Genomic DNA, 14,737 nt, shown 5'->3' with positions numbered 1-14,737 from the left:
ATCATGTTTGAGGGGTAGAATATCCTTGAGAGATTCAGAAAGGGTCGAGGGATTTTCCCTTCTCATTTCACGAATCCAGAAACATTCTCCAGAATGATGCCTTGACACCTCAGTATGGCCAATTTCTTGGAGGATGAGAATGTGCATTGTAAAACCTACTTATTCAGAACAGAATCTTACACCATTTCCATTCAGACGCATGCCTAGGATTTCAAAATGAACTTATGTGATGAATTTTTCATTTTTTAAACTCAAAACCAGATAACTCACCTGGAAAAACACAGTATGTAATTTCATTTCATTTGCATAATCAGTATTGTATAACCCACTGAAATCTGCATTCTCCTTGTGAAGGAGACATAAGATTTTCTGTTCTGATATGTATGTTATGTGTGGTAAAATATTTTGGTGAAGAAGTAGGCCATGTTTATATTTTTGGATTCAGTTTATTTTTTACCATTGGCTTTTTTCTAGCTCTTGATGATATTGGCCTATTTTTTTTTTTTTTACTGATACTGACCGTGTAGAATGATAAAATGCTATGTGATTAAAGGTCACTTGAACAGTCCCGATGAATTTCTGTAAATATTTAGAAGGTATTTATATTATTTGATCAGAAAAACGTGTTTTATAGCACACCAGAAACAGTTTCCCGATTCTAGCTCCTGCTTCACCTCATAGAACTGAAGCATTAGGCACTGACATGCTTCTTTCAGAACCTGCTTCTCAATGCTATTTCACTCTGATCCTATGTCTAGGTTAGTAAGACCATAGAATTTAGTGTTATTTTGTGAAACAAGTATAATGCTACAGGAATTTGCAATTCTTTTCCAGAAGCATGCTCTATACCTCTCTCTCCAGTCACCTAGTTTCTTTTTTTTTTTTTTTTTTTTTGGTTTTTTTTTTTTTTTTTTTTTTTGAGACAGGGTTTCTCTGTAGCTTTGGTGCCTGACCTGGAACTAGCTCTTGTAGACCAGGCTGGCCTTGAACTCACAGAGATCCACCTGCTTCTGCCTCCCAGGTGCTGGGATTACAGGTGTGTGCCACCACCACCCGGCCTCAGTCACCTAGTTTCTTAATGTTCAGGACTATTCATTCATCTCTCTATCACTCAGTCGTTCTGCATAGGTTGGGGTAGCTAAAATTTTAACAGCCATTTTGAAATATGATATTTATGATTTCTTATGAAATCTCAGATTGAAGACCTGAAAGAGGTTTGCAGATTGCCTCTTCAAACGGAGCAATGTCTGAAGGCCTTCTTTGATTCATTCATTTGTTTTATAAAGAATTCATAAATGCTTGCCACATGCAGGTGTGTATTCTGTGGCAATAGTCCAGATCAAAAGCTGAGACGTTTCTGCCTACAAGGAGACTGCATAGAGGAACAAGGCCCTGCAGCTCCTGTCTGGACTCAGGGTCCAATCATGTCTCCTATTCTCGGAACAGCCATTACATGTGTTGATATATTTACAGTACTGGTGGCTGGGAAGAGGTATGTGCCTAACACCAATGGGAAAATCTGTAACCAGTGAATAGAAGAAGGAAAGTGAAGTTGTCTGGGTTTGAGAAAAGCACCTCTATCAAATGAGAAACAAATGTTCCCGGGTGCAGGAAGTATTGCTGTCTAAACTATCGGTAGGGAAGATCAGAGGAGTGCACATCGTTTTCTGTATGTTCATGTTACGAGATGGTGGCACTCTTTCCTCCAACCTTCCCTGGATTATCTAGTTTGTTTGAGGTGAATCCAGTTGCTCAAGTTAACCCAGAGAATAAGTAGATGCTGTTTGAGGTTATATGTCCTCAGAGCCCACTCCCATGCTCTATCGCTCTAAAACGAATGTACTTTGTGTTTAATTGCTGCTGTTCCTTGGTTATCCTTTTGATACCTAATCTTCGCGATGTTCTGTAAACACAGCTGATCCAGAGTGGAACCTGACGCTATCACCCTGCACTTACTTAGTGAGTGGCTGTCCTGAAATCAAAACCAATTTGGTTTGACCCCAAACCCACTGATCTTTGAGAATGGCAAACCAAGCGCTATGTGGCTTTTGCGGGAGAGAGAAGGACATACTGTTCAGATGCCATGAAAGCAGTTCTTGATGAAAATAACTCGATAGACTCTCAGTCAGTTACCCAGGAAACATCACTACAGTGCGCATGCCTAGCCACTGTAAGACATGGATGAAAATGTTTCTAGGTAAAAGTTCTAGGAGGATCATCCTTTATGCACCACGCACTTTTTTTTGTTCTTTCTTCATTTCCTCCTTCTGCAATTGAGTTTGCGTGGCTACTAATCCACACCTCTGATGGTTGTCATCAGGAATTGTTTTAGGGGCATCGTCAAGACAACCGGTCATGCTTAAGTGCTGGCTCAAACTAACTTCTAGGGAGTTTAATGTGGAAAGTGGTCCGTGTTTTGCAGCCCCAATACTGCAGGAATCACATAGCAATCACTTCAAACTTCCAGTAAATGCTCCAGAGAGGTGGCAGTAGTGAATATGTATTTGTTTGTTTGTTTATTTAGTGTCTGACTCGGCCATGGTAGTTGTTTAGTTCAAGTTTATGTCTACCATTCAAACTAATTGGAAACCATTTGAGAAAAACTTTTGAAACCCCTAGAGTCTATGCTTGACTAGAGTAGGTTTTATTTTTACTTTTAATGTTTTCAGATCTAGACTTACTGGAGCCTGGAACTGTCCCACTGCTTAGACTATCTTCATCTTCCCTTCATCTTTCTCTGCTCCCGGGCATCCCTTCATGTATCTTTCTGCTTCAGAGTGATTTTCTTTTTTTTTTTTTATTAAATTATAAAAGTTTCCATTTCAGCCCCTCCTCCCACCACCCTCCCACTCCCCCCACTCCCTCTCCACCTCCCTCTCCATCCCCTAGAGCAGTCAGGGTTTCCTGCCCTGTGGGAAGTTCGAGTTCCTCCCCCCTCCCTCCAGGTCCAGGGAAGGTGAGAGTCCAAACAGACTGGAGCACCAAAATCCAGTATATGCAGAGGAAGCAAGTCCCAGTGTCATTGTCAACGGCTTTTCAAAAAGGCTCCGGGCCAGCCACATTCAGAGAATCTGGTTGGATCATGTCCTCGTTCAGTCCCAGTCCAACCGGCCTTGGTGAACTCTCATTATATCAGTCCCCTTGTATCAGTGGGTGCTCGCATCCCTCGCAGTCCTGATTACTTTTTTTATTTTCTTCATCATTCTGTTCCTCATTTGGACTGTGGAGTGCTCAGTTCGGTGTTCCAATATGGGTCTCCATCTGTATCGCCATCCAACGTCGGATGAAGGTTTCCTGTGCCCTTGCCTTCCTTGCTCACGATCAGAGTGATTTTCAAGATGGGGGAGAGGCCATTCTGGTCTTTTAGATTCTCTCTCTAATCCCACATCTCGGTCATCTAACAAGGCATGTTCATTGTTATAGCACAGTCCTTATAACTTGTGCTTCGGAAGAAGAGCTGTGTGCAAGATCTTTAATATCTTTGGTGATTCTATATTGCAAGGAAATCAGTTTCAGGCTAGCTGTCTGTGTGGACAACACACCTGTAAGGGTCCAATTTAAACTCAGATTGCTATACTCCAAAATTTGTCTGAGTGGAGCACAATCCTGGAAAACTTTTCTTTATTCAGATCTCTCTCTCTCTCTCTCTCTCTCTCTCTCTCTCTCTCTCTCTCTCTCTCTCTCTCCTTCTCTCTCCCTCCCTTCCTCCCTCCCTTAATCCCTCCCCTCCCTCCCTCTCACAATTGTTTCTTGTATAGTAGGTTGGCTTTGAATTCACTGTGTATCCAGGGAAGACCTTTAATTTCTGATCTGGTTACTAGAATCATAGGTGAACATCAGCATGCCAGTTTACATGGTGATGGATATAGAACCCAGGCATTTGTGCATGTGTGTAAGCACTCCCAACTGAGCTGCATCCCCAGGCCTACTTTCCTACAGGCATCCCGTCATACTCATTGTTGTTCTGCCACAATTCAGATACTGTAGTTAGCTCTGGAACCATGAAGATTTTATTAGGTTTATCCTGGTATCATTATGTGGTGCAGTTGGCAGTGCTTATTGACAAATGTTATTTTCTGTTCTGTGATTTTTATAGTCTGAGTTTATTAAGCGCTCCTGGAATTCAGCCTTCTGGAATTAATTAAAAAGGCACACTTCTTAGGTTTAGGAATGTGCAGAGAAGTTTCACATCATCTACGTGCTTTGAGTTTTAGTTCCTGCTGAAAGGGTTAAGTTAGCTTCCAGTAGCCTAGAATAACTGCTCTTGTCATTGCCATCTTTACAAGATTGGACAGACTGGGTTCCTACTGTCTCCACACAGCATTTGTACATCCTGGCTTTTGGTGCTGTGTTTTCCATTCTCAGTGCAACTCTCCGTTTTTATCCAAAAATTTCTCTATATAGCTGTTCTTTGTAATCTGGGTTGAGCAAGGGCCATATTCCACACAGTATCCCTATGAATATAGGAAAAAATGAAAAAAAGTTTGCTCTCCTTATATTGAATTCATCTTATAAAGCTTTTTTATTACCAACTTTTAAACAATTGAAAATGGACTATAGAATGATTTTAAAATTTTTATTGCATTTTAAAAGGACAATAAAAGGTTGCAGAAAGTGTTCTGTAGTAGAAATTTTAGTCCTCTAAGTTGAGCTGGGTTGTATGTCTTGATTCAGATTGTAGGCAGTCTGTCTTCATAACAAAAGTTCCAGATGGACTCGTGCCTTGAGCCTTCTTTGTTTCCAATCCCTCCGATCTCTCATGTATTTTTTTTTGTTTGTTCCTTTTTTTTTTCTGATATGTCATAGGTTAGGTTTCAAACACCATTACATACTGCTAGATCTCTGGGTGTTATAGACTCGCAGCTCTTGAAATTGTTGGCTAATTCCCTGCTTACATATTCTTTCCCCTCACTAAACTTCTAAGCCCCACTAGGCCATAAATCACATGGTCCCTTCTGTGTGAATTAGGGACGTTAGTAACTAACTCAGAGTTGCCAATAATGCATAGGTGTTACATTATGGAAGGAAATGTAAGTACTTCCCTTTGGAGTTATTTAACCTGATTTGAATGTTTTACTTCGTGCTTCCTGCCTGTGTCTTCTGTCTGTCTGTCTGTCTATCTCTTATATGAAACTAAATCTGTGCATGCCTGAAGACTGTCGAGTGAATCTGTCCCTGTATCTGTATCTGTCTGTCCTTTTGTGTCTGTCTGCTGCAAGACTATGTGTGGCTATGTGTGTCTGTTCCAAATAAAAGGCTTTGCTCTGTCTTTATTGAACTTCATTGAAATCATCGTGTGTGGAAGGAATAAGGTACTTTACAAAATACTTTTAGGCAGACTTTTATAAGAGATTGACTCACTAGATGCAACTGATCTCAACTGACCCAGACAACAAACGGCACTATAAATATCATTATTTATCAATCATTACCCATAAATGTTATATTCAATACTTGTGACAGTTGTTCATTTTAGAAGATTGCTTTCAACCTCTGTATTTGTTATTTTTAGCAAGTAATATCTATGCATATTTTTCTGGGCAGGGACATCGAGGAATACATGACTTCAGATAAAAGCTATGCATTAACTTCGTTTCTAAAAGCTTATTATATGGAGAATTCAAGACAAGTAAGGCTGGTAGTTGCATTTTTTTCTTCAGACTGTTGCTCACTTGCCCATCTGCGTCCTGAGTTTCCGTGTTCCTACCAACAGCTTACGTCAGACTCATGCTGCAGAGATAACCACCACACTTGAGTGGCAAGGTATTAGAAAACATTAGGACCGTTGGCAAGTTAAGCTAAGTATGACACGAAGATATATATATCTTATTCCAAAGCTTTATTGATCTTTTTTATCCTTCAAATTACAGAATAAATGTATACTGTTTTTGACACTTAGATAACATTTGCAGTACTCCTTTTTCAATTTCAAACTGTAAGTCTAAAGCTAGCTAAGGAAATAGTTTCAAGCGTAGTCTATCTGCTTTGGGTACAAGTTGTTCCAATCTCCCTCTTGGTGAGAATTGAGGATCTTGAAGTCAGCCATGTCCTGTCATGTTAGCTTATTTTGTAAGGAAATCAAATCTGGCACCTTTCAATTAACTTCTTTCACTCTCCATCTCAAAGCAGATGGCACACATTGCAGAGCAAGAAGGCATGAGTGCTATCCTTGGATTTCCTTGACTGCCTTTAATTGTGGCTTCTGTCTTTCCAACCCTTGCTAAAAGTCATCCTGTACAGGCAAGAAAGTTCTCTCTCACTGAAAGGTGATCCTGTTGAAACAAAATGTATTCTCAGTTTGAAGTTGTCAACACTTAGGGCGATCACAACGGACTATTTCTGTTATACCTAAAAGCCTCAATGGAGGGGTTACGTGTAAATGTGCCATGAATTGTTGTTTGGTCAGTGTCCTTGGTAGTGAGTCTAAGCTGTTCTACAGTAAAGAAAGGAGAGAGAAAGGTGGAAAAGGGAAATCTTTGACTTCATACTTGAATTATGTTACATCATGGTATCAGAGAAAAAATATGTGTGGTATTTTTAATGATACTGGTTATAATCATGATGTACTGTTAACTAACACAATGGTAAATAATTATTCTACTTTTGATGTGAGTGTTGTGTTCTCACAGCAAAAAAAAAACAGGAAGTATGTAAATACTTGTCTCAGGACACCCTTCTTCTCTCATTACCTTTTGCCCCTGTTCTTTTTTTTTTTTAAAGTTAAAAATATACCACTTTATATCATATTCAAAGTCAGTTTCCTATCACAGTGCATTTTCAAAGAGGAATGAAATAAATTCTTCATTGAATAATAGCATACTATGGCATTTCTGAAATGGAAATTAAAACTGTTGAATAAATATTTCATGTTTCTAATTTATGTAAAAGCACCATAGGAGCTTGCAGTGGTCATACTGCTAAATATATTTCGTTATACTTTATTTTTTTCCAATGAAGTGAAATGTTGACTTGGTAGTTGTGCTGCAGACTTCTTTTTTTTTTTTTTTTTTTTTTAGTAAATTTTGTTAAATTATAAAAGTTTCCATTTCCGCCCCCCCTCCCAACACCCTCCCACTCCTTTTGCCCCTGTTCTTTATAGTGTTCTCTAAGGTTCTCCCTTAAGCACAAACAAGATTTTGTACTAGAATTAAAAAACTTATTTTTCAGGCGATGGGAACTTAGAAATTTTCAGTTTTGTCTACTATATTGAAAATATTATTTGCCATCTATGTTTAGAAATGCAGCACATTTGGGAAGAAATTCTTCAGGAGGACGGATGCATTTTCAATGGGCTTAGTTTTCATGTTGCATTTTTACAGATGATAGATCTATAGGACTTCATGTCATATCTCTTAAAATTTCCCCATCTCCATCTTAAAATAATAGAGCTTTCAGCTAATCCTCATTAACAGACACCAGAAATCCAACAGGGTGTCAGCTGCACTTGCCTATCAGGATATGCAAACAGAGGTTTAAGAAAAGGTACTGGTTGAGGTATAATATTTACCTAGGATGTTTGGTAATAAACTGTAAGAGTCCCGTCTCCTTTTGAAGATTCCATTCCTCAGTCATTTATTTCATTTAACCATCATTTGAACTGAACTGTTATCATTTAAGATGGCACCAGCCTGAGTCCCAGCACACAGCCCAGGTCAGAATTGTGTTCCAGGAGTGAGTTGTCACACTACTTCTTCCACTCTCTTGCTTAACTGACTCTCATGTCTTCTTTTCTACAACAGGTTCCAGACTCTGTTTAACCAAGAAATTCCTAGGCTGCTCTGCACTGGCCTGACTTCCTATAGAAGAAGCAAGATTTGCCAGACGGGCTGGACTTCAGTTGACCATACTTACCACTTGGCCACACTCTTCTCCTGTGTGGGAAATCCTCGCTGTTGAGTTGTTTTGCCCATGGAGGACGGCCGCAGGAGGGCGACATAGGCAGATCAGACTGAACACATCAGGAAGATACTTTTACCATCTGCCTTCAGGTCATTTCCTGGGACAGAAGCTCTAGACTTTGACAGAATCTGCTTCAGCCATTTTGATTTTGCTTCCTGGATTTTTGTTACTATTATTTGCCGTTGCCTTTGCTTTTAGTCCCCCCCCCCATCACTTTGTATTTTATTTCCGTTCTTCAGCAATGGGCCTGCAGACTACAAAGTGGCCCAGCCATGGGGCTTTTTTTCTAAAACTTTGGCTTATCATTTCCCTGGGGCTCTCCTCACAAGTGTCCAAACTCCTGGCCTGCCCTAGCGTATGCCGTTGTGACAGGAACTTTGTCTACTGTAATGAACGAAGCTTGACCTCAGTGCCTCTTGGGATCCCGGAGGGCGTAACCGTACTCTACCTCCACAACAACCAAATTAATAATGCTGGATTTCCTGCGGAGCTGCACAATGTGCAGTCAGTGCACACGGTCTACCTGTATGGCAACCAACTGGATGAATTCCCCATGAACCTTCCCAAGAACGTCAGAGTCCTCCACCTGCAGGAAAACAACATCCAGACCATCTCGCGGGCGGCTCTCGCGCAGCTCCTGAAGCTGGAGGAGCTTCACCTAGATGACAACTCCATATCCACAGTGGGGGTGGAGGACGGAGCTTTCCGAGAGGCGATTAGCCTCAAGCTGTTGTTCTTGTCGAAGAACCACCTGAGCAGCGTGCCTGTTGGGCTTCCTGTGGACTTGCAAGAGCTGCGAGTGGATGAAAACCGAATCGCAGTGATATCAGACATGGCCTTTCAGAACCTCACAAGCTTGGAGCGTCTGATTGTGGATGGGAACCTCCTGACCAACAAGGGCATTGCTGAGGGCACCTTCAGCCATCTCACCAAGCTCAAGGAGTTTTCCATAGTCCGTAACTCGCTCTCCCACCCACCTCCTGATCTCCCAGGTACGCACCTGCTCAGGCTCTACCTGCAGGATAACCAGATCAACCACATCCCATTGACAGCCTTCGCAAACCTCCGTAAGCTGGAACGGCTAGATATATCCAACAATCAGCTGCGAATGTTAACTCAAGGGGTCTTCGATCATCTCTCCAACCTGAAACAACTCACTGCTCGGAATAACCCTTGGTTTTGTGACTGCAGTATTAAATGGGTCACCGAATGGCTCAAATATATCCCGTCTTCTCTTAACGTGCGTGGTTTCATGTGCCAAGGTCCTGAGCAAGTACGCGGAATGGCTGTCAGGGAGCTGAATATGAATCTTCTATCTTGTCCCACCACCACCCCTGGACTGCCTGTCTTCACCCCAGCTCCAACTACGGTCTCTCCAACAACTCAGTCTCCTACTCCCTCTGTTCCAAGCCCCAGCAAAGGCTCTGTGCCTCTAGCTCCTACCCCATCGAAACTCCCCACCATCCCTGACTGGGATGGCAGAGAAAGAGTGACCCCACCTGTTTCTGAAAGGATCCAACTTTCCATCCACTTTGTGAACGATACGTCGATTCAAGTCAGCTGGCTGTCTCTCTTTACTGTGATGGCGTACAAACTGACCTGGGTGAAAATGGGTCACAGTCTCGTAGGGGGAATTGTTCAGGAACGAATTGTCAGTGGTGAGAAGCAACACCTGAATCTGGTTAATTTAGAGCCCAGGTCCACCTATCGGATTTGTTTAGTGCCATTGGATGCGTTCAACTACCGCACTGTGGAGGATACCATCTGTTCCGAGGCCACTACCCATGCCTCTTATTTGAACAATGGCAGTAACACTGCTTCTAGCCACGAGCAGACAACTTCCCACAGCATGGGCTCCCCTTTTCTGCTGGCGGGCTTAATTGGGGGCGCAGTGATTTTTGTGCTCGTGGTTTTGCTCGGTGTATTTTGCTGGCACATGCACAAAAAGGGACGCTACACCTCCCAGAAGTGGAAATACAACAGGGGCCGACGGAAAGATGACTATTGTGAGGCAGGCACCAAAAAAGACAACTCCATCCTGGAGATGACGGAAACCAGTTTTCAGATTGTCTCCTTAAATAACGATCAGCTCCTTAAAGGAGATTTCAGACTGCAGCCCATCTATACCCCAAATGGGGGCATTAATTACACAGACTGCCACATCCCCAACAACATGCGATACTGCAACAGCAGTGTCCCGGATCTGGAGCATTGCCATACGTAACAGCCAGAGGTCCAACGTCAGAAAAAGTGGACAACCAAACTCTCAAGAACACACATGAGTGTGCACATAAAGACACGCAAATTACATTTGATAAATGTTACCCAGATGCGTTTGTGCATTTGAATACTCTGTAATTTATACGGTGTACTATATAATGGGATTTAAAAAAAAGTGCTATCTTTTCTATTTCAAGTTAATTACAAACAGTTTTGTAACTCTTTGCTTTTTAAAATTAAAAAAAAATGTTGCTGAAGTACTGTACTGGGTTGTACAATGAGGACCCAATGCCAAGGCAGAAGAATGAGTGATTCATATTTAAGATGCATATTAACCACTTTGCTGTTGAAGCTGTCAGAATAAATTCCTTCTCTATAGCTGATAGTCATAGGAAAGGATAGATTCAGATGGGCTCATCAGGGTAAGAGGGATAGTTTGAGTAAAGAAAGAATGACCTAGTTATTCCTGTTTCCTATACCTCTTGGCCTGGAAGAAACACTGTTTGAAAACTCCATAATATAGTAATAGAGGTAGTTATTCCAATTTGACCCAGTACAAGAAATAGAACATCATGAGGAATCCAGTTCCCATGAGATAAGTTAGGCCTACTTGACCAAATCAAAGAAACTGAGAGGTTTGAAATGTCCTTAAAACCCCAGGGTTGGCTTTCTGACTGTGAACTTCAAAATCACTCTTCATGCTTCCCTGGCCTTATGTGATAATAGAGTTGGAAACCTGAGTCTGATTCTAGTCATCTTCAGGGACCAATATGATCAGTTCTAGCAAGAAAATTCCCCCTCAAAACTGTCACTATTCAAATAACATGTCAGGTGGAAGTATATCCAATAGAGTTATATTCTAGAATAATTTTTTAGAAGAGGCTAATAAAAATAACGGGAAGAATTATATTGAATGGAATTATTTTTGATAATGAAAATTATTTGGGTAGATTCACTGAGGCTATATCAACATGGTGTTTAGACCAACAAAGAACAGTGTTTGGACTATATTAACAGTAATGTGTTTATTTAAAAAGTACTAATACCACTTAGGAAAAACAATCAGTGATTCTCTTACACTGTATCACCTGACTTTGTTAGGATCATGTTGAAATAGCTTGAGTTAATACCTATATCCCCTCTCAAATTCTTGTCTTCCAATCATCTTGCGTATATTTTTTGTAATTAAGTTGTATATTCCCCCTTTGTTTCCCCTCCACCACCTCTGCTTAGTAATTCAAAGAAATTGTGGATGTGAAACTTGGTTGCACAAATGATCCCTGTGTATTTCCTATATATTAAAATTCATATGAATATTCATTGCCAATGATTCTGTGGAGACACCAAACTGGCCAAAACAATGCGTATTGTTAAAAAGCAATACTGTGTTTCCATTGGGAATTATCTTTGATCCTTTTCCACATTCGAAACTCCCACTTGTTTCTTTTCGGTTGTGGATGTCCCTCTAATTTGTTCATCTGAGGGTGATAATTAACTTTATACTAAAAGCCCACCAGTGAAAATGAGTAAGTCAGAGAATGCAATATTTCTCTCGTCATGGCAGAAGGTATAGGGAAGAGAGGGATGCCCACTATTGATGCTAGATATTTTTGAAGCAAGTCCATTTTCAGAAAACATGCATAATTTACCCTTATTCTTGTCATCCCTTAGGTGTAGAAGGGCTATAGACCACATCCATTGCTTAAAGAAATTTACCCTTGGGGAATTCTTTTCAAAGCCACTTTTAGGCATTTCATTCTGTATTCCTTTACAACCATCCATCACTTTTGGGACTCATGAAGTAAATGTACACTCTTCTTGCTTTCTCTTTCTCTCTAAGCAAAATAAAACTGTGATGTGTCTTCTTGTAAAATTTTAGGTATAAAATGCTATGCAAGCTTTTCTTTATAGCAAGAGCTTTATTTTCTTTAATAATATACCCTGACTTATATGTTTTAATCTCCCTCATCCCTCAGAATAAGCAGAAAATACAACTGCAGCGATAATGGTATAGACACAAGCATTAAACTGTGCAGTCAGTAGAGCTGAACATAGTTATGAATTAATTTAATTAATTCTAAAGTGACTCGGGTTTCCTCTTTCGTCTAGTAGCTAGAGGGTTTGGGCTGTTGGTTTCTGTAAAAGTAGGTTCACACAGTGAAGGAACAAGACCATCTGGAATGGTGATCAGTGGAGCGTTACATCATCTAAAATCAGGACAGTGATATGGGTCCCCGAGTATTAGCTGAGTGGTTGCCTTTCACTGTCCTCTTGCATCTCACTGTAGATAAAACTGTGTGCTGAACAATACAATGGTACTTTGATTTTTGAAGATTTTTATTTTGTTATAAACAAGATAATCAATATTGTCGGTTCGTATTGTATGTTTAACTTCCGGTGGGATTCAGGACTATGGAAATGTCTTTTCTTTGTTCCAGGAGAAAGATGGCAAGGTCCCCGCAATGTTATATGGCATCCACAACACTATCGAGAGTTGAAGTGGTACTGAAGAGACCCAGTCATGTACAATGGTTAAGTTGCTTGCAAAACTGCTCTGGGAGAGGTGTTTCAAAACAAAAAATCTTCATTTTGATTTTATGAGCAGCATAGCAAAGACATCTGCCCTGAAAATCAGACTACCATCTGTAGTAGTGTGCTTTAGGGACTCCTACATCAGAGTCAAGATCACATTATGTAATCTCTACTAGCTTATGACACTTTTTCAAAAGCAGATGAGCTCCAGTCCTTACTGGATGGTATTTTGACTCGCATCTTTAATCCGGAGACTGTCCTGCAGTTATATCTCTTCTGTGTTTGGTCCTCTCTTAGCCTCATCATTATTTCTTTTGAGGTGATTAGTTAAGAGGCAAAGTTCAGTTATCTCAAATAGTTTCACCCCCTGTCAGTACAATAACTGTAACTCTTAGAGGACATTGCAAAAGAGAAAAGTAAATCAAGGTCACACAGATGTCATCAGTGATTAAACAGAAGGTAATCACCAGTACCTCCTTGCTTATAGAGATGCATATGACCCTGGAGCGACCCTAGGTTTCACTTAAACACAGCCACATGTCTTGGCTAGGCAGTACAACACTTGTGACCATCACAGACAGACATGAGAAGGGTGTTAGCTATTTATTTATAATATAAGTGGAATAATCCTCCCTTGTGAGAAATAATGCTATTTCTAATTTTCCAGATGTTTGTTGATACAATATTAGACATTTTCTCTCAAGGGTAAAATAGAAAAAAGAAAAACTATAATATGATCTTTTTTGGGAAAAAAGTGTATTAATGGTGTAACTGATATTACACCTCAGTTTTTTACATAGTGGAGGTCATAATGGTCTTAGTCATGCCACACAGCCAGAACTTCCTTCTTCTCTGGAGAAAGCATAACTCTTCATGTGAGGAGAGCATCCATTTCAAATACAAGGCACCATTGTTTTCTTCAGAGGCAGGTGCTACACTGGATCAGCAAATTCCAGCTGCAGCATCCCCTGCAGCTTTTGACAGTGAGGTGATTAATTTTCATCAATGTCTTTTTTATAGGGTTTACCTCTGGCCTGTCAAAAGGGGATATTAGATGTTGCTTTAGAACTTGAGAATAACACATAAACTCAAAACTTGCTTCTCCAACGAAATGGGAAAGCAAAAAGGAAGAGTGAACAACAGGGAAACAATACACACGAAAAACAAAAACAAGTCTCAATTCTTAATCTTGTCAAATTTAGCTTCTTCTTTTTTAGTTAAAATAAATAATGGTAGGAAGCTGTATCTACACCCTTCTCCAGTTTCTTCAGCAGGATTGAAGCAATTGTTGGCAACTGCAATGCTTTTCACTGATTGTGGGGAATACATTTTGTACACAGTATGATGCTGTTTTAGCAAACCAGGTTGTTTTGTTACAGTATTTCATTTTATAGCTGCACATCCACCAGAAGAGCACAAACCAAGGCCATCGCAACAGGCATTTTAAAATTAACATAAAACATGCTATTCCATGCATACATAATACATGGGCTGTTTGTAAAGGTGTCTGTGGGATGTGAGATTTGTAGCCAGCTCCGACAAAATGAGGCATCACCATTGTATGCCCTCATAGGATAATATTTACTGAATGTTAAGTTTGATGATCTGTTACTATTTGAAGCATATGTTGATTTGATTCTGGTTTGTGTTTAGTGTGTTTGTCTGACAAGGGACTTCAAGGGGCTGGAAGATTCCGTGTCATGCATCCTCTGAGACCTACCATGTTGCACACTTTGTTAACTACAAACTTCACTCTACACTATACAGTACCTTGTTGATATATTCAGTAAAGGCTTATTTTAAAAGAAAACCCATTGTGTTTATCTGAGTAAATTCACCGGAATGTAACCAGTACTTCTGCTGTAATGTAAATGAAAAACATGAGAAATTCTTCATATACAACAAAGACGGCAGAAATGAAGTAGATTGTACAGTGTTCATACCCTGCTACTGTAAAAGCAACATCTATTTTTAAAGACAGTGTTCTCTCTGTGTAAAAGGATAATGTGGTAGTTCCTCCCTTTTTCTCCACTGAAATGTTTTCAGAGGATAGTTTTATTTATGCACCACAGCAGAAAGCACAGCC

General features: G+C 40.2%; 1 protein-coding gene across 2 annotated transcripts in view; it reads left to right on the top strand.

The window, feature by feature from the left end:
* Positions 1-14,461, top strand: part of Flrt2 (fibronectin leucine rich transmembrane protein 2) — a 94,382-nt gene extending 79,921 nt beyond the window's left edge. For both annotated transcript variants that reach the window (XM_048449367.3, XM_087911587.1), the window contains exon 2: positions 7,740-14,461. In XM_048449367.3, coding sequence (XP_048305324.3) covers positions 8,141-10,123 — 1,983 coding nt within the window. In that variant the 5' untranslated portion in view covers positions 7,740-8,140 and the 3' untranslated portion in view covers positions 10,124-14,461. The remainder of the gene's footprint in view (positions 1-7,739) is intronic.
* The last annotated feature ends 276 nt before the right edge of the window (positions 14,462-14,737 follow it).

This window comes from Myodes glareolus, chromosome 11 (genome assembly GCF_982192425.1).
Source record: "Myodes glareolus chromosome 11, mMyoGla1.1, whole genome shotgun sequence".
Lineage (NCBI taxonomy): Eukaryota > Metazoa > Chordata > Mammalia > Rodentia > Cricetidae > Myodes > Myodes glareolus.
Note: the sequence above shows the minus strand (reverse complement) of the source record. Positions and strands in the feature narration are given on the sequence as shown.